Below are 27,371 nucleotides of genomic sequence, written 5' to 3' on the forward strand. Positions count from 1 at the left end.
CTCGTGAGACTTTGAAAGTCTCTCAAGAACGTATGAAACGGTCTTTTGACAAGCGTGCAGTCGCCAGACAGTTTCAGCCAGGTGAGAAAGTAATGGTTCTACTCCCATTTCCTGGTCCATCACTTTCAGCCAAGTTTGCTGCTCCATATACTGTTGAGGAAAAAGCTCAGTGACACAGATTACATCATCCGCACTCCCGATCGTAAACGCAAGAAACGTGTTTGTCATATCAACATGCTGAAGACTTACCATACTCATACAGTCCAAACGATGTAGATGAGGATGGATTAGACTTATGATCATTTCCACACGCTTCTTGTAGACTTCTGAATTCAGAGATGTTACAGGATCTGTCTAGTCTTTTGAGTCACTTGCCAGAAAAATAAAACAGAAACAGCAAAACGTTTTGAGGCATGATATACAGGTAACTACAGCAAAACCACTTAAGCAGCATGCCTATCGCCTTAACTCTACTAAAAGAGCAGCCATGAAAAAAGAAGTAAACTACTTGTTGGAACATGGTTTAGCAATGCCTAGTTGTAGCCCTTGGAGTTCGCCCTGCCTGCTTGTTCCCAAACCCGATGGTTCAGTTCGCCTTTGCACTGATTACAGACGCGTAAATTCTGTCACAGTCTCTGACTCTTATCCTTTGCCTAGGATTGATGACTGTATTGATAATGTGGGATCAGCGCAATTTATTGAAGGGGTACTGGCAAGTTCCTTTGACGTCTCGTGCATCAGACATTTCTGCTTTTGTGACTTCAGATGCTTTTGTGCAGTACACAGTTATGCCATTTGGCCTTAAGAATGATCCAGCTACTTTCCAAAGACTAGTTAATATCGTATTGTCAGGTGTACCGAATTGTTCTGCTTACCTATACGATCTTGTGGTTTACACATCAGACTGGCGCACTCATGTGAAGATACTGAGCACTGTTTTCGAACGGTTGGAGAAAGCTTCACTGACTCTTAACTTGGCAAAGTGTGAGTTTGCTCAAGCCACTGTAACCTACCTTGGTAAGAGAGTTGGTCAAGGATAGGTACGTCCTATTGATGCCCAAATCTCAGCCATACTAAATTTTCCTGTGCCTTCTACTCAACATGAGTTGCGCCGATTTTTAGGCATGGCTGGCTGTTACAGGTGCTTCTGTAAAAACTTCTCCACTGTGGTTACGCCACTCACGTCTTTGCTTAGTCCATCAAAATAATTTGATTGCAGTTCAGACTGTCAGCATGCCTTTGACAATATTAAGGCTCTTCTGTATAATACTCCTGTTTTAGCAGCTCCTAATTTCTCCAAACCCTTCAAATTGGAGGTAGACGCAAATGCTGTGGGTGCTGGAGCTGTTTTACTTCAGGAGGATGCTTCTGGATCACCCTGTGTGCTACTTCTCTCGTAAATTCAATAAACATCAACTGAATTACTCCACAACTGAGAAGGAGTCTTATTGTTGTCTTTACAACATTTTGAGGTCTATATATGTACTTGTCCACTACCAGTGACTGTATACACTGATCCTAACCCTCTGGTATTTCTATCCCGGATGTACCACCAGAATCAACGTTTGATGAGATGGTCTCTTATAGTTCAGGGGTATGACTTGGAGATTAAGCACAAGAAAGGATCAGACAATGTTGTTGCTGATGCGTTATCTCGTGATAGCATTGTTTTTGCAGATAGTGTTGTACTGGTGACTTTGATGGTCCTTAAAGAAACTGATTATCGCAAACATGCTTTACATGTTCACTCTTCGGAGTGGGCGTGTTATGTGTGGGTGCCTTGTGCGTGCTCTCTCTCTCTCTCTCTCTCTTTCGTACTCCCTCGTTAGCTCTTTTCTCTCCTCTTTTCTGCACCTGTCGGTCTGTCTTACACCTTATAGGTGGATCGGGGTGTCACTCATCATCCTCGTCGCGCTCATCGCCTCCTAGCCAATCAGAGGGCGCGTCCGGACCAGGAGAGGGCGGGACTTCATGCTCAAAAGCCGCGCGGCGGCACTTGTTCGGAAGCCTTCGGCTCGCTTGCTGTGTTTACGCTGTGCTGCTCAATTTGATAACGCTGTGTTGTAAAGTTTTGTGCCCCAGTTTAGCTGTGCTGTTATGTGTAGTGCTGTTGTCATTGTTAATCGTTTGGTGTTGGTTGTTGTTACTGTCTCCCCTTTCTTCCTACTGTGTTTGAGCTGGTTTCCTGCTGGAGGAAGAGCAGTTTAGCCCGTGCGCGCACTTGTACTGCCACACACAGGTAGTCGAAGTGTCTAGACACACTAGTTTAGAGGCGGGCACCACCCCCTGTACTTCTGGTCTAGTTTAGAGTAGTGTAGCAGTCAGCTATTTTGCTTTGTTAGTTAGACAAGACACAAATACCAGCTAGTGTAGTTCTTTTATTTTATTTTCTTTGGTGCCGTCTGTGTTCTCCCCCAGGCTGGTCCAGTTCCTCAACGTCCCGGCTTGTTGTCTTGATGTTTTGTCAACATTTTTTCTTCTGTAGTACACTGTGTATGTCCTTGAAATAAATCCTGTTCTTCTGTATACTCTGGTTACCTCACTGGTTGGCCATCTCCACCTAATCACACCGCACATGTTACTGTCCCCACACCCTCCCCTGGACCGTAGCTATTTGTGGGAACATAACAATTAGCCTCTCATAATTATGACTTAGCATCTTATAAGCAAGGGGAAATATTCTCATTATGAGATTGTAAGTAATTATGGGATATTAAGTCATAATTAAGAAAACCCGTCTCATTATTATGACTTACTAAATGGCTACAGCTATATTTTCTCCAGTGGCTGACTTGCATGCTCGTCACTGAAGTGTTTTATTTCTGGCTCCTAAAAAGTAGTGACCACCAGACGGCGCTGTTATCCAGCCTGTTCTCATCCTCTCATCCCGTGATCTTAGTGTTCATCCCAAAATGACGGAACCCAGCACGTCGCCGGATCCCTGGCAAAAAGTAAGCAAACCAGTCATAACATTATTAGCTGTTTTCGTTTTTTGTTTCTGGAAGCCAAACCACATAGGTTAGTTTGCGCATCTGGGTTCCGCCTCATGGGGCTCAGTACACGCTGGAATCAGACCCCTTCGCCTTAAAGTTAGCAGGCTAGCGAAATAAAAAGAAACTTGCAGCTTCGTCTTGTTTAGCTACGAGGTTGAACTGGCTTCCCAGCTTCTTGTTCAGGTTTTCCCGTTCCACCTTAAATAGTGCAGCAGTGACATTCTGGCACCTCTGGCCCTGACGAATAAGAGGACTTCAGCTTTATTGTTTAGCTAGCTAGTGCTAGCCAGTTCCTCAGATAATAAGACTCTGAGAGTCGTTAACCTAGATAACTAGCGTTAGCTGGCTAAGAAACCGTGAGAACCTGTAAGACGCATCCAGATACCAAACAGTGAGAGTATCTGTCTGTCTATTTATTGTCTAGGAAGGAGCTGGTACGAAGCTGAAGTTAGCTTTTTATTCGAATTTTCCGTTCCACCTTAAACAGTGGAGCCGTCAACATTCTCTCGACTGAGCAGGCGCCAGAGTTTAACTGCTGCGTTTAAGGTGGAACGGATCAGTCATGTCGAATACGATGCCAATTTCAGCATTGTTGAGCTGGCTAGTGCTGAATAACAAGCTTAACATTTTCACTTTAAAAAAAATCTTCATTGATTTCTGTAATTTACCCACTTTTGGTGAAATACATGATACCAATAGCCCCTCAGTAAGAACGGTCACTAAATAGTTGCCATTATGCTAAGCTAACTGAGCTAACTTGCCACACTTTTTAGTTAACCACTTATCTGTAAACTCATTATTGTCAAATGTTTCATCGCTTTCTTCTGTGTCGTCAACTCGTACATTGCTGCTGTCACTGTAGATGAACTTAACGTAAGCTAGCTGGCTAAATGCTATACTATTTCTTAGAACAATTTCGCGTCCCAAACCACACACCTCTGTACTTCACATACTACACTAATGAGTGCACTTCTAATGGTATATACGCTGTTTTTAGTTAGGTAACTAGGTGACTAGTTAACCTAGCTGAGCTAACGTGCTCTGGATAAGATGAGGTAACTGTAGTAGCTAAACTGCGGTGATAGAGAAATGTTATATATATATTTTTTATTTATTTCTGCCATAGATGGTTCGTATTTCCTGCGCTTTTAATAATATTTAAACACCATACGTTGGCGTTTTAGCCTAATAACTTGGCTAAGGGACTTTACTGTTCCATAATGAAGTCCACAGCTTACCTAAGCTAGCGTTACGTGCTTTGTTTACTTTGTAATTAGTTAAAGGGGAACTCCACCGAATTTTAAAACCATTTAAGTTACATAGCTAAATGTTTGAGATGCAAACAGTCATTAAGAGTGGTTTGGTGTGAAACGCTCAGTTCTAGATAAACTTGCCGAGTCTGAATTGTTCACAGTACAGGTGATAGGAACCAGACATCTGAAAACTTGAATGCCTTGCCACACAAAATGATTATAGTTTATGCTTAGATAAATGCTGTCTGGTGTTTGGCACATTGTTTTGTAATAGTTTTGTGCTAAAGTTTTGGCTTAAATGTGTTTCAATTCATTTGGGTTTTTTTTTTGGCAGAGAGTACATGCAGGTTGATTTAACGCAAAATAATCCTTAAAGAAACCTTTTTAAAAATGTATTTAATGCTATTATACCATCATATATAAAAGCTCAGAAGATGTGTGTGGATTCACTGGTTGTTTTGGATGGTAAATAAAATAGCTGTGCTTGCATTGTAGACATTGCAACCCCCTGGTTACTATCACCACCACTGTAATGATTCAGAGTTGGTCAATTTCTTAAGACTTAACCATTTTGCATCACACCATTCTAAATTATTTTGTTTACATCTAAATGATTGAATTATTCATTTAGAAAAATCCCCTCTAAAAATACCAAAAGAATGAGTACAATGAGTACATTTACATGCACAATTTGATAACTGCAGATTAGATTTAGTCAGTAATTAGTTCCACGTGTTTACATGTGTTTGGGTAATCAGATAAATGGAAAACTCCGCTTGAGGCAGACGGTCAGATTTCTGCCTTTTAACCAGCCACAATACTCCCAGAATAAGACCTGATGTAAACCTGATATAAAAATCAAACATAATGCTGCAGGTTGTTTAAAACATCAAGTCACTTTTGCAGCATGTAGCTGTGTTTTCTCACATGTACAGACTGAGGCTTTTAATCCGATCCAAGAAATGGACGTTTGCTGTTTGCATGACTGCTTGCGATAAATGCTTTAATCCAGTGATGATCGGATCATTAAGTGCACGTAAACAGTCATTTGATTTTTATTTAATGTCTTACTAATCCGGTTAAACTGAACAGGACTAAATAAGCTCTCTTTGTATATAAATATGCTGACAATCTCAACGATATACTCAGAGAAGCACATTGCAAGATAATTTATCACAATAATGATACATTCTGATTGTACTGCTGGTAAGTGGCGTGTCTAATTCTTAGTGCTAGTTAAAGTGCCTGCCCTTTCATGCTGCGAGCGTATTGTAAAGCAGTAAAGCCTCACTGCCTGGCATGGCCATGTGTTTATGGTTGTCTATTGAGGACATATCACAATAGGGAGTATTGGCGTCCCAGATACTTGATGTGCTAGGTGTGTTAACTTTCAGTTCTAGTTGGTGGTTTTATGTTTTGGTGTCTCTCAGTCCTTCTCTGTGAAGGACAGAGAAAGCATTGAGCATCATCATCATCATCGTGATACTGTCATTCTGAATGAACTAGTTCTTGTGTTTCTTTATTCCCTGTCCTGCACTTCACCTCGTCATGGCTCAGCAAACGGACGGCACTTTTAGTGACAACGGCTTTGACCACAGTAAGTGCTTAAACCTTACTTACTTTTTAATATAACTGCTTTACATAACTAGACTGCTTGTAAAATGGTCTTAATCCAGTTTGTCCAGAATAACTTGTACTGTACACTGAACAAAGTAACGCACTGAATTTGCTTGATTTAAATGTGTACAGAATTTCTACATGTTGCTCTATTTATGTATTTTTGTTAACTTGAAAGAAGCAGTTTTACTTAGCCTTAAAGGGAAAAAATAGGCTAAAATAGGGTGTGAATTCACTGCTTTTAGATCTGGCTCTGTTTAGGAGTCAAATCTAAAATCAGCAATATACTGATGGAAATATGATGGCAATAGCAGATAACATCATTCAGTCACATCCTCAGAAGACACGTCCTTTAGTTTAGACTGAGTTCTCTTTGATTACTCTTTCAATGCACTTGCAATCGTCACATTCACCTGCCTGGGTAAGGAGTCCGAAGCACAAACCACATTACAAAATGTTGCATGCCATTACACCTTTCCACCAGAGAGGGCAAATCCCCAAAAGCTTTTGCATGGTTTTTGCTATGCAAAAAAAAAATGTATCTCAGGAGTTTTATTTTTAATTTTTATTTTTATCTGAATACACCAGCTGCACTTTGTTTTCTGAAAATTTCATGCAGATTGGACAACTAGAAATCGGAATCTCTTTACATTAACTTGCATTACAAGTTAAGAATGTTTTATCTTCTTGTGTGAAGTTACTATATTGAGGGGATATTTTTTGGACAGAAGTTTTGTCCTATGTGAACACAGTTACTTTCAAAAGTAAGTTGTGTTAATGTAATCTAGTTTATAGTTAATATATAGCCTAGTATGTATATATTTATTTTCAAATCCACTTTTTTTCTGTGTATGTGTTATAAAAGGCACAAAATGGTAATTAGTTGCCTGACATGGTATGTTATGCTGATATGTGCAGTTTAGTGCCCTTTGTAATGTTGTTTACTTTTCCATTTAAGCATATGTGAAGTGTTGCTTTATTTCTTTAACAGGTTTCTTTGCAGAGAGCTCTCGTAAAGGAACAGTGGTCTCCAGAGCCAACAGTATAGGATCTACTAGTGCCTCCTCAGTACCAAATACAGGTGACTCTTTCAGTTTTCAGACTATTTCAGTTTTACCCTTCTTTTTTGTCCCCAGTTAAACCTTATTATTCATTCTGTGTGCAGAAAAGATTGGAATGCATTTTGCATCTGTTCACTGCAGGGTTCTTTCTGCAATGGCAGTGTTTACGTAAAGCCTGTTCGTTCTGTTAATGACCAGTCTTGTAACTCCTGTGGAGTAGACTGTTTTTATACAAACAGCAGAGTCTAATCAAGTCTAAATGGAGGCTCTTTTCTCATTGTAAGTAAAAATGGCAGTGTAATCTTGATGATGGAAATGCATCTACAAGCAATGTAAATGTATGAATCTCACTGTTTTGTCAGAATGTTTGCTGTATGTTCGTTATGTGCACAGCAATTGGGTTGATTCCACTCAAAAGTCTCACCCTAAGAAATGGTACATTCACACTTTGATGCTGAACTGAAGATAAAGCCTGAGGCTTTCAAGATCCTTGGCAACAGATGTTTTAAAATATTAAAAAAGAAAAGAAATAAAGACCCAAAAGAAAATATCACACAAATAACACCATATGCATTAAAAAAGGACAGTTATGGAAAGCTGAATTTTACTCACTATTTTCTAATAAAACATCTGGTGTATGTAATCATTGTTTATCGTAAATCTTGTATTTTTCCCTGTTGAGGTTCACTTATAACTTTTAGCCATGTTTACATGCAGCCTTATAATCCGTTAATAACCAGACTAATAGCTCAATGGGAATAGAATATATCCATATATACACCTCTATCAGAATAGACTAGTCCTGGTGAGGCCATTCAGAATACGATTGAATGAGGTGGGTAATCCTGTAAATAATCCGTTAAAGAAAAGAATAATAACTGTAAATGCCTCTATCCGATTACATTCCCAATCAGAAAGCATAAGTACATTCTGCATGTGCGTCACATCATAGTGAAAGTCTATAGTGTTAATTTTAAACAGGACAGAGCAGAAACTGGTCTGCACAGGAGACAAAGTTTATGCTGTAATCTTTAAAAGACGGCGGTGAGACAGACATCCAGCTTATGTGTCTTAGAACACGACGTCTTCCTCTCGGCCTTCTTTAATAAGTACATGTGAAGGAGTCTGACATCATTTTAAAGTAGTTAAAACACAAGCACTGCTCACTGCTGCTCATCTCACTCTGACTTGACTCGCACGCGGCTTGTGGTAACGTCTACACTGTGTTACTCTTAGTATGCATGTGTGATTTTGTATTGGTCTACTTGTAGTGCGCATGGAAACAGAGATTTTCATCAGATTTTTGTGTAGAGCGAGCATATAAACACCTCAGTCTTAGGCCCAATCCCATTTCACGCCTTGACACTAACACTTAGCCCTACCCTTCTGTTTTGCACGTTCACGTCTATGGGTAGGGTTGTCCTGGTTAATGTTGAGATGGAGGGGTAGGGTGAAGTGTTAGGGCTACATGGCCCTTCAAATGGAGATTTTTCAGAAGCTCACTACAAACGGAGTGTTATGAGAAAATCCCCAGAATGCTATGCGAATATATCGGCAAGATGGTTGCACAAGCGACAAAGAAACTTTCTCTGTTAAAAAGTCGTTGTATTGTAAGAACCATTGTTATAGCTTTTTATCGTACTTTCCTTCATAACACGCATAAAAAACGCTAGTAATATGCTGATGTCTCAGTTGCTACCTGGTGAAATTTCCCGTTCTACCTTAAATGGTGCAGCAGTTACGTTCTGGTACCCAATGTTGTTGCACCATTTAAGGTGGAACGGGAAAATTCGATTCAACTCGAAGAATCTGGCGATTAAAAGGCTAAGTTCAGCTTCATATCACTGAAGAATTCTTGGTGGCGATACATAATTGTCATCCCCATCTTTGAAGGCGTATGATGCCCTAAATGTATTTAAGCAGTGAGGAGTTGAACTTTACTGTCCTCTGCTGTCCCTGCAGGCTGGCAGGGTTGCCTACAGAGCAGCGCTAGTAACTGTTAATGAAGTGATGCACTTTTTTGTTTGTGCTCTTTTTGTGACTCGTTTGATTGACTGATACGTAAAACTGAAGGCAAATGTCAGTGCGATATACCATTATTGCTAAAGTCTAGAGACAAAGCAGGAAAACACATCCTGGTTATTTTTTCAGGCTATTTTAAATATGATTCACGTGTCCTGTCATGTGACACGCACGTGAGATCACCACAGCTGGAGGTGGCATATTGTAAAAAACCTTGTCTTGTCTGAGAAGTCATTGAAGACAACTGATGAAGTTTCTGGTTCTTGAAAGGTTGTCCCATTTCATTGGGAGAAGATTTCAACCACTACCCCTTGTAACTCAGTGTCAAGTCATTGTTCATTTTTTGACCCAACCATCTTCCAACCTCTCTTTATACCTTAGAATTAAACAGTTTTTGCTACTTACCTTTAAAGATTGATGATAAATAAGCCCTGCTGATTGGCTGCACTGTATTGCACCTCATTCAAAAGCAATTGGAGCTGAAAGACTCGCTAGAGCTTCTATAAGAATGAGTAGGGTTAAAGTGCTGTGGGCTGAATATGCCTTGATATGTGATGAGTTGGTTCTCATGACATCATAAAAACAATAATTCAAAATGGGATGTTTGTGCAGCATAGTTTCCATATGGACTGTACAGACTGAGTAGTGAACAGTACCTTTTGAAACTCTGCCAGTGTTTACATGTTATTTAAAACTCTATTTAAAAGAGGGATGTGGTTGCCCATATTTGCCCTTTGTAGTTGCCCTTTGTAGTTCACTTCCCAGTCGATATTTAGAAATAAAGCTACAATTCAGTCTTTCTGTGATGTCATGAAAACCTATGCATGTACATATATCCACTTATTGAAGCTACAACAGTTTTTAACCCCTAACCCTCACATTCACAGTCAAGTTATAAAGGGTGTTTGAACTCTGAGTTCTTTTGGAGTGTACATAGTAATGTTAGAAATTCAGCTTTCAGGATTCAGAAGTCAGGAGACCTTCAGCGTAGACTTGATTTTATTGATACACAGGAAATGTGGGCACAGCTTAGTCGATCGCAGCCAGTCTGATTAGGGATATTTTAGGAGGACCTTATATAAGAGGAGTTTTAGGGGGGTAAGCGAGGGGGATGAGGGTGATAAAGAGGGGGTTAAGTAGGGGGATGATGATTACCCTATCAAAAAGACAGAGGTGCCGACTCCCTGCAAGGATGGCGAACATCAACACTCCTTGATGGTTGCCACCCTGGAGGGTTATTGTGTGGTTATGGTCGGCAATCAAAGGGCCATACCAACAATGCAGGGAGTTGACCACCTCAGATCAGCAGATAGGACAAACAATGGAGGGAGCTGACCATCCTCAGGTCAGAAGATAGAAGCTTAATTTCTCTCAGTAGCTCATTAGAACAGATGTCAACTACATAAATCAGACTCAGAAACAAAAACAGCATGTTTAATGCTAAAGAATACAAAGAGGTTTGAAAAATGATCAAAACCACACAGAGATAAGGAAGCAAATACAGGCAAATATGGCAGATGGGCCCTTTAAACACTTAGAGAAGCTGGAATTGGAAGGCAGCCATAGCATTTTCCACAGTGGGATAGTTATGTAGTTGCCATCTGATTTATGTTTTGGTTTTATGCCTCAGATGATGAAGACAGCGACTACAGACACGAGACCACTTACAAGGACTCATACAAAGACCGCCGGAGACAAGCCCATACCCAGGCGGAGCAGAAACGCAGAGATGCTATTAAGGTACAGGAAACAGTATCTGAAAGAGGCTGAGGACAGAGAAATGCAGAGTATTTCAGAATAATCCATCAGTCCATGCTCCACACACAAAAACGTATTTTAGGTTGGACAAGAACTCTCATGCACAAATCAGTTTATTAAATTCAGATTTATTAAGTATTATAATGATACACAAAACACAAAATTTGAATTGATAAATTTTTCAGTGCCGCAAAATTAATGAGAAGGTTATGTTTGCGTTTTGCATAAAATGCTCATATTTAGCCTACCATACTAATTGTCTACTACACATTGGTTTGGCTGCCATCTAAGAACATAAGCTCCAAAGTCTTAACCCCTGAAATGTATAACTGTTTAATAAAGACCCCAGTAATTTGAGTGTGTATGCCTGAATAACAAAAGACCCTCTCAAGTTCCCCCTCCCTGCCCACTTGGTTTCTGATGCACCCATATGGCTAATTCTGGAATGTATTCAATATTTTCACATTCAGTGCAGTACTAATAACATTTTTGAATGTGTTTGGTTTGCATGCATACCTGCAGAAAGGCTATGATGACCTGCAGTCTATAGTACCCACCTGTCAGCAGCAGTCTGAGTTTGCTATGGCCACACAGAAGATCAGCAAAGCCACAGTGCTGCAGAAAAGTAAGTCACACAGTGATGCTTTACACCGACCACACAAGTAATATGTGGATTTTACTTGACAAGAATGCATACATGATTTACACACGAGTAAAATCTAAAACAGCAGCTCAGCAATTGCCAGAAGTAAGCAAAATAAGAGATAAAATTATTTTGCTGTAATTTCATACGTGCAAACGTATCACCTTTTGGTGAAATTTGCTGCTTTGAATGCTGAACTTGCCATTCAGGTGCATTGTGTGGATTTGAAAAGTTTTTAATTTTTGGAAAGCGGGTGGGGTATGTGGGTCTGTTGCCAGCTGTTTTTTTCTAAGAGACAACCCCTTATCTCCCCCAAACACCGCACAGCAGGAGCTCATGGCCATTACGCAGCCAAACTTCAGATATAGTATTTAATTTTTGTTGGTTAATCAGAACTAAAGAAACTGAAAAGAGAGCCACATTTCATAAGCTGTGAAGTTTTATTTCTGTTTTCACATTTTTTTCTTTAATAGCTTTTCAACCAGGTTGAAGAAGCTTGACATGTTTAAATCATTGTTACCCTTTTATTTTTCCTCTGAAATATATGTAGAACACATTGATTTGAGAACTCTTACTGTAGCTTCTGTGAGAGCTAAACAGCTGTCTGCAAAATACATTGCAAGTAGCGATCATTGGGGTCCAAGACGAATAATGGGCAGAGTTTTTAGAATAGTGTCTGTTTAAAATATATGTGTGCTCTCAAAAGGAAGTTTCATACAGTGGCTTTTTTTGACTTTGTTATTGTAAACCACAGATTTTCAGTAAGTGAATCAAAATACCTAGAAAGCAGTACAATATTTGGATGTTCTTTGTATTTCATAATTGTTAAATGCAATGAAATTAATATTTCCCCAGCAATTGCCTTAGTATTTTGGTCTCAGAATGCAACAGTTTCATTTTTAAAATAAAATAAAATAAAATTAAAATTAAAAAAAACTTCTGGTAACTGAGCCACTGTTAACAGGAGACTGACGGGGTTTCTGAACTTGTCATATTTTTCACTGCTTATAGGTTTTTATGTCTAAATATATACATGTATGTGTGTAAATTTGACTCCAGGAAATTCGGCACATCACAGAGCATATACCTGACTACTGCCTGCTTGATTGGTATCTTGACGCTTTATCTGTATTTTTCAGCCATCGACTACATTCAGTTCCTTCATAAAGAGAAGAAAAAGCAGGAAGAGGAAGTGTCCACACTCAGAAAGGAAGTGATGGCTCTAAAGATTATGAAAACGTAAGTGAGGTTCAGAGATCATGGGGCATGGTAGAGTGAGCATGACATGTTACCTTAACCATATTGTGACACATTTGAAGCCAAGCAAAGCTAAAGAGCACAGAACTGAAATCCTGTTGCGTCCAGTTATTTAAGCTTAAGAAGTCCCAGCTACTTCATTGAAAAAAAAAAAGATTAAAACGGATCTTCTCAATAAATTAGTAATAATAACTTGTCCATTTTCGTAATTATGGTAATTTTAAATTCTCTTTACAATTTTATCTTTACAACAATAAAAATATCTGGTTACTTTATGGTAATTCCATTTTTACTGTCTGGCCTTTTGCATAAATCTGATTACATAATTAACCATCAAAATGTCACTAATTACAGCCCTGTTAGCAAGTATCATTGTTATTCCACTTACACGGCTCTTTTGGCACTGTTGTGTTTGGCTGGATGTCTCTGTGTACAAGTGTGTAAGTGGGCTTATCCCGTTAGGCTGGCCTGCTTGTCTTTGGCAGGACGTCAGGGTTTATCTGACCCTCACACTCACTGAGAAGGAGATAACACACTACTGAGAGCACAGCGAGAAGCGGGACACAAGCAGTCAGACTAAAGTTCACTGTGATGCAATATGGGATAATTTGTTTGCTATCGATTTGTGTACCTGCATTTTGTCACAACGGATAATGAACTGACTCTGTGGCTGCATAATCTCTTATATTAGTAATTGATTATTTTAATGAATGCATCAGGCATCGCTTTTCAGAGATTCCAAAGCATTTCACTGGAAAAAAGATGAACAAGGAATTCTTTAAAATACTTCATTAAAGGGCGCATATCATAGAAAACCCAGTTTGCCTTGTTTTTAAGCTGGAAAATGGCATATTTAGATTCACATTGTCGTATCGAGTCTACAGCAGTTAAGCCCCAACCATTCACATTGTAGTTAGAAGAAGTATTCCAGCCTGAGCTGATTTTTGAAAGAGGCACAATATGGGACAGCCAGTCAGAAAACTACACATACACACATACATACATACATACATACATACATACACACACACACACACATATAATTACACACACACACACTGTAACAAAAAAGCTTGTTCAATAAAGGATAGAGGTTGTGTATATATACTTGTTTGTAAAAGTTTGGGTGCCTCTAATCAAATTCCACGTTTTGCTGATTTTCTTAGTGAGAATAAGTCAACACGTCCTCTACAGAGAACACACTTCAGCACATGTAAATGCAAAAATTTGTTTATTTGCTGAATTTAACATATATTGGGTATATAATGTTACGTTATATTCTATATATTTCTTTAAATGCACACACACACACACACATACACACACACATTGTATATAGCTTTGTAGTTCTGCATATCTCTTTGTATTCTGTAAAGCATTCTGATGGTGGACTAGCAGGGCTGTAGTTTTTGTCCAGCTGCGTTTGTGATGACTAGGCTAACTTCTCAGATATAAACACAAGAGGATGAGAGCTGGACGTGGTTTGTGACCCACTTTTGCAACAGCAGCAGCACCCTGCAGTTCACTGACTTAATGAAATAGACAGATGAGGCAGGGGCTGCTGGTCTTTGCTTCACAGCTTGATTTACCCAATCAAAAGCATCTAACTTAATAAAAACACATTTTGAATGACCTTTTTTTTACTTTGCAGCTTTGTAGTTCTGCAAATTATCACTACCTTAAATCTAACTCTCAGAAGACAAATATAGCAAAACTAAACTAATATTACAAAATTATTTAATAGGGTACATCATTATGTAGTGAATTGCGCAGTTACTTTTACACAGTGTATCAGCAGGTTTGAGGCTGAACTTTTTTCTTGTTTCAATATCAAGTAAAACATGTATACGTTCGTTAGAATTTCTCCTTTTTTGATGAAATGTGTGACAAGTAACATCAGATAAAACCATCTTTTTGTAATTCCAAGGTTTCCATTGGTTAAAATGGACAAATACTTGAGCTTTTCTGTTTGACAATATAAAAGTTCAGAATATGCATACATATGCAAATGGACGACTGGGCAATATGACCGTGTTTATCATTATCATGATAAATTACATCACAATATGTTGCAGTATGCTTTTCTGAGTACATTGTGAATATCATCAAAACATTTTTGCTATTTTTTCCAGCTCAGTGTGAATGTTGTTTTGAGAATGTTGTTCTTGTATTTCTGATATATTTTGTCTGCATGTGTTCTACAGCAACTATGAGCACATAGTGAAGGCCCACCAGAATAACCCACAGCAGGGCAGCGAGCAGGTGTCAGACCAGGTGAAGTTCAGCGTGTTCCAGAACATTATGGATTCTCTCTTCCAGTCCTTTAGCACCTCCGTCTCCGTCAGCAGCTTTCAGGAGCTCTCAGCCTGTGTCTTCAGCTGGATTGAGGAGCACTGCAAACCCCAGGTAACGCCACACATACGTTTCCTGAGACTTCGTATCAGCCTCATACGCTCCGCTCACAGAGGAAGGCGGACCCTCTGATATTTATTGCTAAGTTAGGGCCACAACTGTTGAAATGTGGTCTGCTACACTCTGACAATAATGAACCCTTGATGGAGATTTTGAATTAATATTCCTTTCATCAGTAATCAGATAGATTAGATGTTGTAATCAGTAACCAAATCGGTAGTATTGGCTAACAGAGAATATTCTCTCACAAAGTGTAGGCCTTAGTCTGTCTGCATAGGAGATTCTAGACACTGGAAAGCCCCTGGGTTCACAGGTCTGTGTGTACTTACTGACTCTTTCCTTTTTGACATCTTTTGAGAGCTTAGACTTAAAACAGTTATTTGTAAAAGTGTTTAGCTGGTATTAAAAATTTCTTTTTTATTCATAATGTTATGTTGGTGGCCTGGGGCTGAAAGGGATAGCCTTTGGTCCCAACACCCTTTAGAGCAGACATATCCAAACTTTTCAAAGGGGGCCAGAATGGCCCCATCAACGTTCCTGATGGCCAGTGATTCTTTGCATAAATATTACTTAAATATTAAACAATACAATATTATTTAAACATTTATTAAAAAGTCAAAATATGAAAAAAAACATGTGACATTTATTGTACAAATTGTTTTGTTCTCAAATTTGTTAAAAGCTGCTTTAGATTTTTTTTTACCTTGCCACTAAATAATTAAATAAATGTCCATACTATTTTCCATAATGTGTTTTAATATTAAATTTACTACAGTCTTTTGAATATATATAAATTTGTCATATACTAATTAAATATACAATTAATATATTAAGTAATTGTAAGGTCATTATAAGCTTACAGTACTACTGCTATAGTCAAGTGAAAGAAACAATTGCAGCATGTAAGTCGGAAGGCCGGTTACAGTCAATCTGCGTGCCACATTTGGCCCTGCGGCCGGACTTAGGACACCCCTGCTTTAGGTAGAGCAAGATGCAGGCATTGGACTGAAAAATGTTTATGAAGTTCACAGCATTCAGTGTACAAGTAACATTCTGGAATTTGAAGGTTGTTTCTCAATATTATTGAATAGGGTTGGATAGTTAGCATTTAGTATAGCACTCCACTAGGTCAAGGAAAGCCTCCAGTAGAGTCTGATGCTCAGAAATGCAAGTATGATGTATGAGGCATGAAGCAACATTCAGGTGTAGAAAAACAATCAGCACTGGTTTTCAGTGAGCTAGTAAACCTGATGGATGCTTGTGTGTAAACACCACAAGTTTATCTGTATATTGTTCAGTTCTGTTTTTAACTAGTTTGTGCAATAATATACACACTCCGACTGTCCACTTCATTACATACACCTCGTTTCTGCACTATTTTATCAGCTCCACTGACTATAGATGCACTTTATTGGTCTACTATAACAGACAGTTGAGGCCATTGGAGTACAATTTTTATCCGATTGAACGAGGTATGTAATCCTGTAAATAATCCATTAAATAGAAGAATAATAGCTGTGTAAACGGCTGTATCTGATTACATTCCAGTCGGAACGTGTAAGTACGTATCTGTTCACCTCATGGCACACATTTAACATGGCGGGAGGTTCACTGTCATTGGTAAAGTTTACTCTCAGTGGTTCTCCACACATGTGCATCATTTTGGATCAGATTACTTGTAGTAGCATGTAAGTGAAGATTTTCCATCATATTGTTGAATAGAGTGAACATAAACACCTCAGTCTTAATCAGTCATCGAAATGGTATTCAATCAGAGAGATCTGCACTTAGTGTACTTGATAAAAATGGAAATTTTTTGGGCTGCACAACGTGTATGTTAATTATTACAGCCTTTCTGGTGCTGCAGAAGGCTGTGATATGCAAAAGGGTCCTCTACCCAGTCCCAAAGTGCTCCAGAATAGTTTTTGCAGATATTTGATGAATCAGTGTTTATATAACTCAGTAAAAGTAAATAATGTTGTTCAAAAACAGTGCAGGCCATTCTTGAAGCATGCTTATTATTAATTCACCTGTTTTGATACATCACAAAATCTAGCAATATGACAGTCCTCTCATTTTGTAGACACAGACACACACCTAAAAGAACATCATTGATGATTACGTCATTGTAGAGACTATTGGCCAGTCAGTCCATTGTTTTCCAGTGCAGCTGTGTTCTGTTTAGTCCTCACTGCTTATGTGTTCTTCCACAGACGCTGAGGGAGTTTGTTGTGGGCGTTCTGAGACAGCTGAATGGACAGCTGTACTGAAGCTTTGGAGATCTTTTCCCCTCAGGCGGTGGATCTGTAGTTCATGTAGGGCAGTCAGGCTGCTCTTGGCAACACAACAACCAACCGGGTTCATACATACACACACACACACACACACACACACACACACTAATGCCACCTAAAGCAGACGGTCTGTAAGGGTCCTTAATTGGCTGTCACACAAGTGATAAATGGCTAACAGCTGAGCGTTTTGGTTTCCCGCAGTGAGACTGTAAGTAATTAGACTGTTAGAGTAGACCATTTGAATGTGATGTGACTGTGATTTTACAAAATCTTGAAATGGAGACAATTATGTCTCATTTAGACAAACAATATATTAATACTGGTTAACATAGTCGTTTCTAATTAAAAGTTGCATTGCATGACTTGGGTCACAGCCATCTGGACTGGGGTGTGTTCAGAAAATGTGAAGTAACTGCAATTCCAAGCATTTTTTTTATTTGCTACCTTGCTACAAAACTGACTGGGATTAGAGCTTGACTGATATCAGCCAACTGTCTGTGTCTGTCTGCCCTGCGATGGACTGGCGACCTGTCCAGGGTGTATCCTGCCTTCCGCCCAATGACTGCTGGGATAGGCTCCAGCATCCCCCCCCCGCGATCCTGACGGGGAAGCGGCTTAGAAAATGGATGGATGAATGGATGATATCAGCCAATGTTCACAAATAATTTTTATTTACGTTGGACGATTATGACCGTCTTTTTGGTTGTAGCGTCACTAAGGTTTGCAATCCGCGCCCCATTAAGACAAAACTATAGAGGGTTGTCCCTGTTTGAAACCTCATACAAATCATAGGTAAACTGAATAATGGAACAACCTCATGGTTAGAATAACATAACTTTTAGCATGTTACACAATGATGTATGTAAATAAAGTATATACAAATAAGTAGGGATGCAAGTTAAAATTGGAATTGCTTAAAAATAGCATGTTTAGTAATATTTCAAAATTTAATTAGGTATTGTTTTCTTAAAGAGCAGAATGTTTAGGTTATGCTGGGTTACTACACCAAAGTGTATTTTGTTCATTTTCCTGCATTTGTAACCCTACAGAATTTTTATAAATTGGTATGTTCTATTGTCCTAAATTTTAGCGTTTAGATTAATAGAATAAATTCTAAAAATTTAATATGTAAATGTAATAATAATGTGACCAGGGAAAGTCTTAAATATGTACTGTAAATATGCTCCTACCTGATATTATTGCTTTATCTTTAGTCATATTTGGTCAGTTATCTGGACACAGATTAAGGTTAGTTTTGGACAAAGCCAGACAGATATGAGATTCTCTATTGTGTAATTTTTTAAAAAATATTAGAACTAAGCCTAATCTGTGTTCAGCCTGACGTTTTGAACATGTTTCTTTAACAGTTAATAAGCTCTCTAAGAAGTCAGCGATAAGCCGTACAAAACTGAGCTCTTTGTAATCTTGAAAGGATTTTTCTCTAGTTTATTCATGTAAAATGGCTAAAATGTTTTAAGCTTTAAGCTGTATTGCGCAAGAACATAAGAAGGGTTAAAATAATAGACAGATAAATAAATAACCCACACCCCAGTCCCACAGGGAATCTATCTGCACCTCTCCATTGCTTCTGAAAGCAATGCAATAATTATCTCCTGCTGGGTTCTGTGCATGCCTGCCTGCTCCAGCTGAAGTGTGCATTGTCTCTTGCTTACCTCTGATATCAAACCCTCTACCGTCAACTCTTTGGCTGGAGGTTCGAAATATAGATATAGTGATCTATATGAGCAAATTGCTGAAATATTCCCCACCAACTCATTTTAATGAGTTTGGTGTACTATGCGCAATCATCTTCTCTTACCTCATTCACACCCCAAAGCACAATTTAAATCAGACTTTTGCTTGTTTTAAAGGGGGTATAAAGGTATCTTAGTTGTTTTGTTTTTCTGATTTATGTATACAGAATAATGATTCATGAATATACTAACTGAGATGAGAGACACACTGCTTACTCTTACCTCTATGGAGCTGACATCCCACTATGATCAGAAATAGAATAAAGATTAGTTTTTTATATTTGTGCCAGAAAATGTAATAAATGTAACAATTTTTGTGCTGGTTCCATTTTGAGAAAATTTCTTGTGATGGACAAAAATGGTCTGAGATACTAAAACAAACATTTGACCTATTTTAATTCTCACGTTGGAAAGCATTTTTTTTCTTGAGTAACATCAGTAAGACCTCCCATCCGCGGCAAAATAGCACCAAAATCGCATTTGTGCTGCCATATCAGATTATTGGCTAAACGATAAATGAGCAAGTCATTCAGCCACACATCAACGTCCGAATCAGACCAAAAATGTCTCATTTGTTTCCTCTTAGCTGCACAAACCAGCACAAACAAGACTGTGGTGTAATTTGACTGCTGGTGAGGTGCTGAGTGACATCACTCCTCAAAACATTATGGCTTTATAACCTGAGAATTAAAATAGTGCACATATTACTTTGAACAGCACAAACCAGAGCAAACGTAACAAATTTTGGTGCAGTTTGGCTGCTGATGGGAGGGCAGAGTGACATCACGGGCAATAAAATGTAATACTTCATTTCTTAAACTGTATCCACACAAATGCAGCACAAACAGTAATATTTTAATTGTTTCTGATCATATGGGGTGGCAAGCTTAGCTCTTACTCTTTGGCACTGTGGCCAAAGATTTGCGCACAAATGATTCAAAATGAGAAGGAGGAGGTGGGGGGGGGTGTATGTTGCTTTTTTTTTTTTTCTTGGTTTGTTTTTAGTCTAAAATGACAATTATGTGAACTGATTTTATATTGTTTGGCCATGGCTTGTACCACATTTAGCTCAGCACAAAGACACTGCAGTTTGACTTATTGTTATTTCCATTTTCAAGATATAGATTAAGTCTAGTCTTGGCCAAAGTGAAAACAGTCCAGGAAATGGCTTAATGTATGCTTCTGAAGAAAAATGTGTAATTAAAATGAGAATGTATATCAAAGACTAATTCAAATGAGGAAATGTTTACCTTAATACTGGGTACTCAGGAAAACAATCTCTGTACATTCAGGTTGTGTTTTAATGAATGACGATTAATCAGGCTGTTCAATTACCTGTGCTGGGGGAAAAAGGGACTGTCTTTAGCCATAATGTGGAGGGAGCGGAGACCAGAGACTCCATGCAAATAAGACTCGGTGCATCACAGACAACACTGTTCCTAGGACTGTCTGCTGATTCAGACCAGAGAATTGTAGACAAAAATATTTTTGTATGAATGCAGTTTGTAATCAGAAAATAAATGTTTAATGTTAATTTATTTACAGTTCTGTGCATTCTTTAAACTTGTGTACATTATTTACAGTTCTGTGCATCACTCATGTGAGTAGCAGTCAGAGATTGTACTGATTCAAAATTGTACACCATTTACACACAAAATATGCTACATCAATTCAGTTACTGGCAAACACACATAAAACAAAAGGCAAAATTGTGTCTATACAGTCACACACAAGTTTGAACAGCCCCTACAAATTACAACTTGAACATTTTTTTAAAAATAATTTTTAAATATCATCCTCTATAAGGAACAAGCTTAAATATGGCATCTTCATGTTTTAGTGCATATTTTCTATTTTTCATAGATTAACATATTGGTGAACAAAAAAAACTATAAATTAGCTTACTTTTTAAATGTAAATTCAAACAGTAATAGCATATTAAAACGTGCACAGGTTTGTTCCCAGGAGAGGATGCTGACTGGGGAAATCAACAAAACAAAACTTTTTCATGTGACTGTATTCTATTTCTTTAATGTGTAAATTGTTTACAAGTGTGAATCAAGGTATTTCAGTGCAGTACTTTGTCAGGGTGGTGGCCCATTACAGTGTGGATTGACCAATGGTTACCCACTCAAAACTGGATTCCGCATCAGATGTTAGGAATGGCCACTTTATGGTCCTCATCGGTTTCAATCCCAACCTCCTCCTAAAGAAATAAACAAATGCATAAATGCACGAATTCATTATACTGTTTGCTCTAAATAAAAGTATTTAACATTAACCACATTTTTTTTACTGGCATCTCTGGTAAACATGAGCAACACAGGCTGTAAAAACACCGTTTTTTTTTCCCCTGACAGACTCTAACATCTCTAGCTGCTTTAAAGTTCTTAATTATTGCTCTGATAGTGGAAACGTGCATCTTCAACTATTTATATAGTCTTGAAGCTATTTTCCTGATTTGTACAGCTCAGCAACCTTTTGTTGCACATCACAGATGTATTCTCTAGTCTTTCTCATACTGACAGATGACTGAGGACTCAAACCCCAGTATAACAGGAAGCCATGGCTGACCATTTAAGTTCCTATCCACTTAGATGAACTCAAACATGAAATACTGTATGAATGTGAATATACTTCAGTTACACTTCACTCATAAGAATTTCTAGGGTGCCAACAATTGTGGCACACATACATTGGAGAAAAATATTGCCACGACAAGATATGGGTTCTTTCTTTCAATCATTGTACTTCAAATAAAGATATATTTTAAATGAAAGATCGAGGGATAAACAATAAAGAATCATTTTTACATGCTGTTTTTTGCTCATGTTTACCAAGAATGAAACTCACCAGAAACTCATGTCAATTAAATAAATACTTGGCCAAAAACTAAATTACTTAAATGGTCTGTTTGAAATAAATTAATTGGCATTTTGTATCTTAGCAAAATTAACAATTTTTCAGCTTGACAAATTTCAGCTTTTTGAATAATTTTTGGGCTCCTATAAAAGAAAAGTTGTATTCAATAATGTTATATTTAGTATTGTATTCTGACAGTTTGATTTAAGCAATAAGGCATGAGAGGCCATGTGTTACAGCGATTTTACACAGTTAAGCATTTTCATTACAAATATCTATTAATATTGTTTTATTTTTAGAGACTCACCAGAAACTGCTTCTTGCTCTTTGGATAACCCTCAAGAATGGCTCCCATCATATCAGAGGCCTAAATGATCAGTCCAAAATAAACATATCAGTGCACTGTAAATGCTGTGTCTGTGATAAGTAAACAACGATACAGCTAATAACGTGAATTCTTTACCAGTCTCTTTCGTTTCTTCCACTCTTTCACAAACAGGCATCTCTCCTTGTAAACCTGTGGTACAGACAAACCAGGAATTTATGTAAAAATGATAGAATCCATCTGAAATCATGCCTAAACACTAAATATATCTATTTTGCTCAATTTCTTAAAGCTACTCAGCAAAACTCTGCAGTTTCTTAAAAACTATTTTACGTGTCTAAATGCATCAAAATTGCACCACGAGTACTGTCCAGTGTCAGTCCTGTTATTGCACCAAATTGTGCTGGACACTGGCTTTTTGTCTACTGGGCAGTGTGGTACAGCTGTCATTTCCACTGAACCGAACCATACCTGAGTACTTGTGCTGAATTTGTTTACTACCCTTCTTGCTGAATTACCAAGCATCCCAAGACAGTATGTATAGTTAGAGCTATAAAGTGCATAACCTTCGATTGGACAAACTCAACTCGACTTAGGTACTCAGGGTACAGCTTGTTCTGGGTTTGGATTAGTACTGTAAGATAAGATAATCCTTTATTAGTCCCACAAAAAAGAAATTCACACTGTTACAGCAGCAAAAAGACAGCAACTGTACCATATCGCACTGTATAGTGTGAAAACGCCTTTAAATCATGCCAGAAGTGGCTTCAGACCTTTTCCCTCTCTTCAGGGGTGACATGATTTGTAGCTGATTTGATTTTATTTAGACGTTCTTTGTAGCCTTCACACTCAGCCCTCAGCTCCTGGATCTGTGATGTCATCTCTGCTGTGGTCAGCGAGCTGTTCAGCTCTTTCAGTTCTACAAGCAAACAAACAAAATTTTGTCAGGTTAAGTCGAGTTCAGACAGAATTGTTGCTGGGCTACAGTCGAGTTCAGACAGAATTGTTGCTGGGCTACAGTCAAGTTCAGACAGAATTGTTGCTGGGCTACAGTCGGGTTCAGACAGAATTGTTGCTGGGCTACAGTCGAGTTCAGACAGAATTGTTGCTGGGCTACAGTCAAGTTCAGACAGAATTGTTGCTGGGCTACAGTCAAGTTCAGACAGAATTGTTGCTGGGCTACAGTCGGGTTCAGACAGAATTGTTGCTGGGCTACAGTCGGGTTCAGACAGAATTGTTGCTGGGCTACAGTCGGGTTCAGACAGAATTGTTGCTGGGCTACAGTCGAGTTCAGACAGAATTGTTGCTGGGCTACAGTCGAGTTCAGACAGAATTGTTGCTGGGCTACAGTCGGGTTCAGACAGAATTGTTGCTGGGCTACAGTCAAGTTCAGACAGAATTGTTGCTGGGCTACAGTCAAGTTCAGACAGAATTGTTGCTGGGCTACAGTCAGGTTCAGACAGAATTGTTGCTGGGCTACAGTCAAGTTCAGACAGAATTGTTGCTGGGCTACAGTCGAGTTCAGACAGAATTGTTGCTGGGCTACAGTCGGGTTCAGACAGAATTGTTGCTGGGCTACAGTCGGGTTCAGACAGAATTGTTGCTGGGCTACAGTCAAGTTCAGACAGAATTGTTGCTGGGCTACAGTCGAGTTCAGACAGAATTGTTGCTGGGCTACAGTCGGGTTCAGACAGAATTGTTGCTGGGCTACAGTCAAGTTCAGACAGAATTGTTGCTGGGCTACAGTCGAGTTCAGACAGAATTGTTGCTGGGCTACAGTCGGGTTCAGACAGAATTGTTGCTGGGCTACAGTCGGGTTCAGACAGAATTGTTATTGGGCTACAATCAGGTTCAGACAGAATTGTTACTGGGCTATGTGAAGACGTTACACCTCGAGTAGAGGATTTCAGGTTTACGTATGGCTTCCTGGTCAGGTCTACGGGGGTGAGGAGACCAGAATAGAGCAGATAGCATTTTGTCAGCTACAGTCGGATTCAGACGGCATTTTGTCAGCTACAGTCGGATTCAGACGGCATTTTGTCAGCTACAGTCGGATTCAGACGGCATTTTGTCAGCTACAGTCGGATTCAGACAGCATTTTGTCAGCTACAGTCGGATTCAGACAGCATTTTGTCAGCTACCGTCGGATTCAGACAGCATTTTGTCAGCTACAGTCGGATTCAGGCGGCATTTTGTCAGCTACAGTCGGATTCAGACGGCATTTTGTCAGCTACAGTCGGATTCAGACAGCATTTTGTCAGCTACAATTGGATTCAGATAGAATTTTGTCAGCTACAGTCGGATTCAGACAGCATTTTGTCAGGTACAGTCGGATTCAGACTGCATTTTGTCAGCTACAGTCGGATTCAGACGGCATTTTGTCAGCTACAATTGGATTCAGATAGAATTTTGTCAGCTACAGTGTGGTTCAGAAAGAGTTCTAGAAAGAGTGGGCTACAGCTGAGTAATGACAGAGTTTTGTGGGCTACAGCTTTCTGACTACATTCAGGTTCTGAGATAAGTTTGTCAGGCTACATTCGGGTTAAGATTAGAGCTAAATAAAGCTCTAATGTGTACCTGCATCAAGCCGCCTGCAGTCCTGGGAGACTGTCTGCACTTGGCTGCTGAGTTCTGTGATGCGACAGTCCATCTCCTTCAGATCAGCATCACTCACATCAGCAAACTGGGACTACAAGAACAGCATAAATATTTAGACACAGTTTTCAGAGCAAAAATTAAGCCAAGCCTTTTTAAAATTTAGTATGCACATATTTTTTTTTTTTTTGGACTGAATCAGTAACTTCACCTGATCAGCAAAGTAGATCTTCTGCTTGCCGTAGACCTTCTCTCTGATCTTACCTTCTTGGGCCAGCTGCTCCATGGCTTTCACGACAGCCTGTCAGTGCACAGTTATGTTTAAACACACTTTGGGCAAATTATATCAATAGTGCTGTAGCTGGAGTTATTATACATTTTTATATGCACAACATGAAATGATAATGCAGACAAACAATCCTTAATTGATTTTTCACATATCATTCACAGTACTGTGCAAAACGTTTAGGCATCTAAGCTAATTTTTAAACAGTAATTGCCATCATTTACAATACCGTTTTGCCAAGGCTATGCTGCTTCTGCAGGTTACCAAACACATCCTGAGCACTGTAGGGTCGGTTCTTCTCATTCAAGTAGGTAAGGATAATGGCAGCACCTGATAATCACATCAAACAAACCAACATGACTATTACAGGCATCCAGCGAGGGGATGACATGTCTGAAAGTTTGTGTTACAAATTTTTTCATGTATTGTTCTGTAATTCCACATTGTATTTTAATATGTGTGTGTAGTTATGTATATCCCCCCTAGCAAATTTATGGGTATACTGCTTATGTATATTTTCCTTTTATATGCACCTGAGGTTGTGTACCATGTTCTGCTTTCAATAAAATTATTTCTAAATATATAAAAAAAAATCTAATAATATTGAAAAACAGGTTTGGCTTTCCAGCAGCAATGTTAGCTATCAGGCTAACTTTTGTATTAGCCAGCCAGGGGAAACATTCATTTCGAGCAGTCCACCCTCATGTATCAGCAAGCTACGGAGCCCTGACGATGACATCCTGTATAAATAAAAATAATACGTGGCCACGACTTATTAAGGCGTGGGAACGAGATCCTAATGTGTGGCCATGACTTAGTACGGCATGGGAATGAGATGATTAAGCCGTGGCCATGACTTAGTAAGGCGTGGGAATGAGATCACGGCTCACTAAGTCATGGCCACGCATTAGGATCTCATTCCCACGCTTTACTAAGTCGTGGCCATGACGTAATCATCTAATTCCCAGGCCTTACTAAGTCATGGACACGCATTAATTTTATTTATACAGGATGTCACCAGTGGGATTTCGTAGCAAGCAACAAAGCGCATGCAATTTTTCCGAAGAAAGCGAGTTAAAGTGATTAACTAAGTTAACTGGCTTGGTAACAGAGTCTACTCTCCGCAGGTTAGCCGCACTGGCTAATTCCATTCGGTCACTAAAGCCACAAACTGAGACTGTAGAGTATAACCCCTTAAAGTGTTTTCATTAAGTTAATATCCTCATGACCCAGAAATGCTAGAATTTGCTATTTTTCATGGACGAGGCTTCTAGGTCGAATTTTTCCGTTCCACCTTAAATGGTGCAACAGTTACGTTCTAATGCCTCAGAAGCCTGAATATAACTGTTGCCCCATTTAAGGTGGAACGGGAAAATTCGAACAGTAAGCTGGAGAACACTGAAATCTGAATCAGCTTCGTTTTCAGGCATCATAACGACAGTATCGATATCGTATAATATTCGATATTTCACACTTCTCGTGGTCGCTGTGGGACATATAAGCTAAAGTACGGAGTCTGCGTTGATAGCGAGTCAGCTAAGCTAACTTAACGTGAATTTACTGCAGTTTTACAGCTAACATTAAACAAACCCGTCGACTTGACATCAAAAAATGAAACGAATTAGATGATAAAATATAGTTTGTTGCATTACAAACAAATAACAAATGAGTTTTTACGTACATCCAGAGTCTTTTTTGCTCATTTTTAATCCAAACCACGAACAGAAAATTGGCCGCTCTTTCTCTGTTTACTTCGCTCAAGTTTCCCGCTCTGTGCTGCGCTATGGGGTCAGAACGTCACATCCGGCACTGTGACTCGTATCGTTTAGACTGCATTAAAACTGCATAAGATCCATATTATCCATACTATTAATACTATACATACTATTAATACTATACATACTATTAATACTATCCATACTATTAATACTATACATATTATTCATACTATTAATACTATACATACTATTAATACTATACATACTATTAATACTATCCATATTATTCATACTATTAATACTATCCATACTATTAATACTATCCATACTATCCATACAATTAATACTATACATACTATTCATACTATTAATACTATTCATGCTATTAATACTATACATACTATTCATACTATTAATACTATACATACTATCCATGCTATTAATACTATACACGCTATTCATACTATTAATACTATACATACTATCCATACTATTAATACTATACATACTATTCATACTAT

The 27,371-nt window shown here is 38.6% G+C and overlaps 2 protein-coding genes and 1 long non-coding RNA gene across 3 annotated transcripts; 1 reads left to right on the forward strand and 2 right to left on the reverse strand.

Annotated features, from left to right (window-relative positions):
• The first annotated feature begins 2,862 nt into the window (after positions 1-2,862).
• On the forward strand, positions 2,863-20,602 carry mlx (MAX dimerization protein MLX). Its single transcript, XM_017697518.2, has 8 exons — positions 2,863-2,951; positions 5,804-5,843; positions 6,855-6,944; positions 10,577-10,686; positions 11,227-11,329; positions 12,487-12,586; positions 14,809-15,010; positions 17,230-20,602. The coding sequence occupies exons 1-8, from the start codon at positions 2,913-2,915 to the stop codon at positions 17,284-17,286; spliced, it is 741 nt and encodes a 246-aa protein (XP_017553007.1). The 5' UTR covers positions 2,863-2,912; the 3' UTR covers positions 17,287-20,602.
• On the reverse strand, positions 10,581-13,033 carry LOC108427415. The gene is made up of 4 exons (XR_001857845.2): positions 12,993-13,033; positions 12,435-12,569; positions 11,262-11,319; positions 10,581-10,712 (listed from the first exon to the last, which is right to left on the reverse strand). It is a non-coding gene; the product is annotated as an uncharacterized LOC108427415 (long non-coding RNA).
• A 464-nt stretch (positions 20,603-21,066) lies between the features above and the next one.
• LOC108427413 (PSMC3 interacting protein) lies at positions 21,067-26,925 on the reverse strand. The gene is made up of 8 exons (XM_017697517.2): positions 26,814-26,925; positions 25,362-25,462; positions 25,058-25,147; positions 24,829-24,940; positions 23,025-23,170; positions 22,390-22,443; positions 22,234-22,293; positions 21,067-21,270 (listed from the first exon to the last, which is right to left on the reverse strand). Exons 1-8 carry the CDS (start codon positions 26,833-26,835, stop codon positions 21,214-21,216), a joined length of 642 nt encoding a protein of 213 aa, XP_017553006.1. The 5' UTR covers positions 26,836-26,925; the 3' UTR covers positions 21,067-21,213.
• Between the last annotated feature and the right edge of the window lie 446 nt (positions 26,926-27,371).

This window comes from Pygocentrus nattereri, chromosome 14, assembly GCF_015220715.1.
Source record: "Pygocentrus nattereri isolate fPygNat1 chromosome 14, fPygNat1.pri, whole genome shotgun sequence".
In the NCBI taxonomy this organism is placed as follows: Eukaryota; Metazoa; Chordata; class Actinopteri; order Characiformes; family Serrasalmidae; genus Pygocentrus; species Pygocentrus nattereri.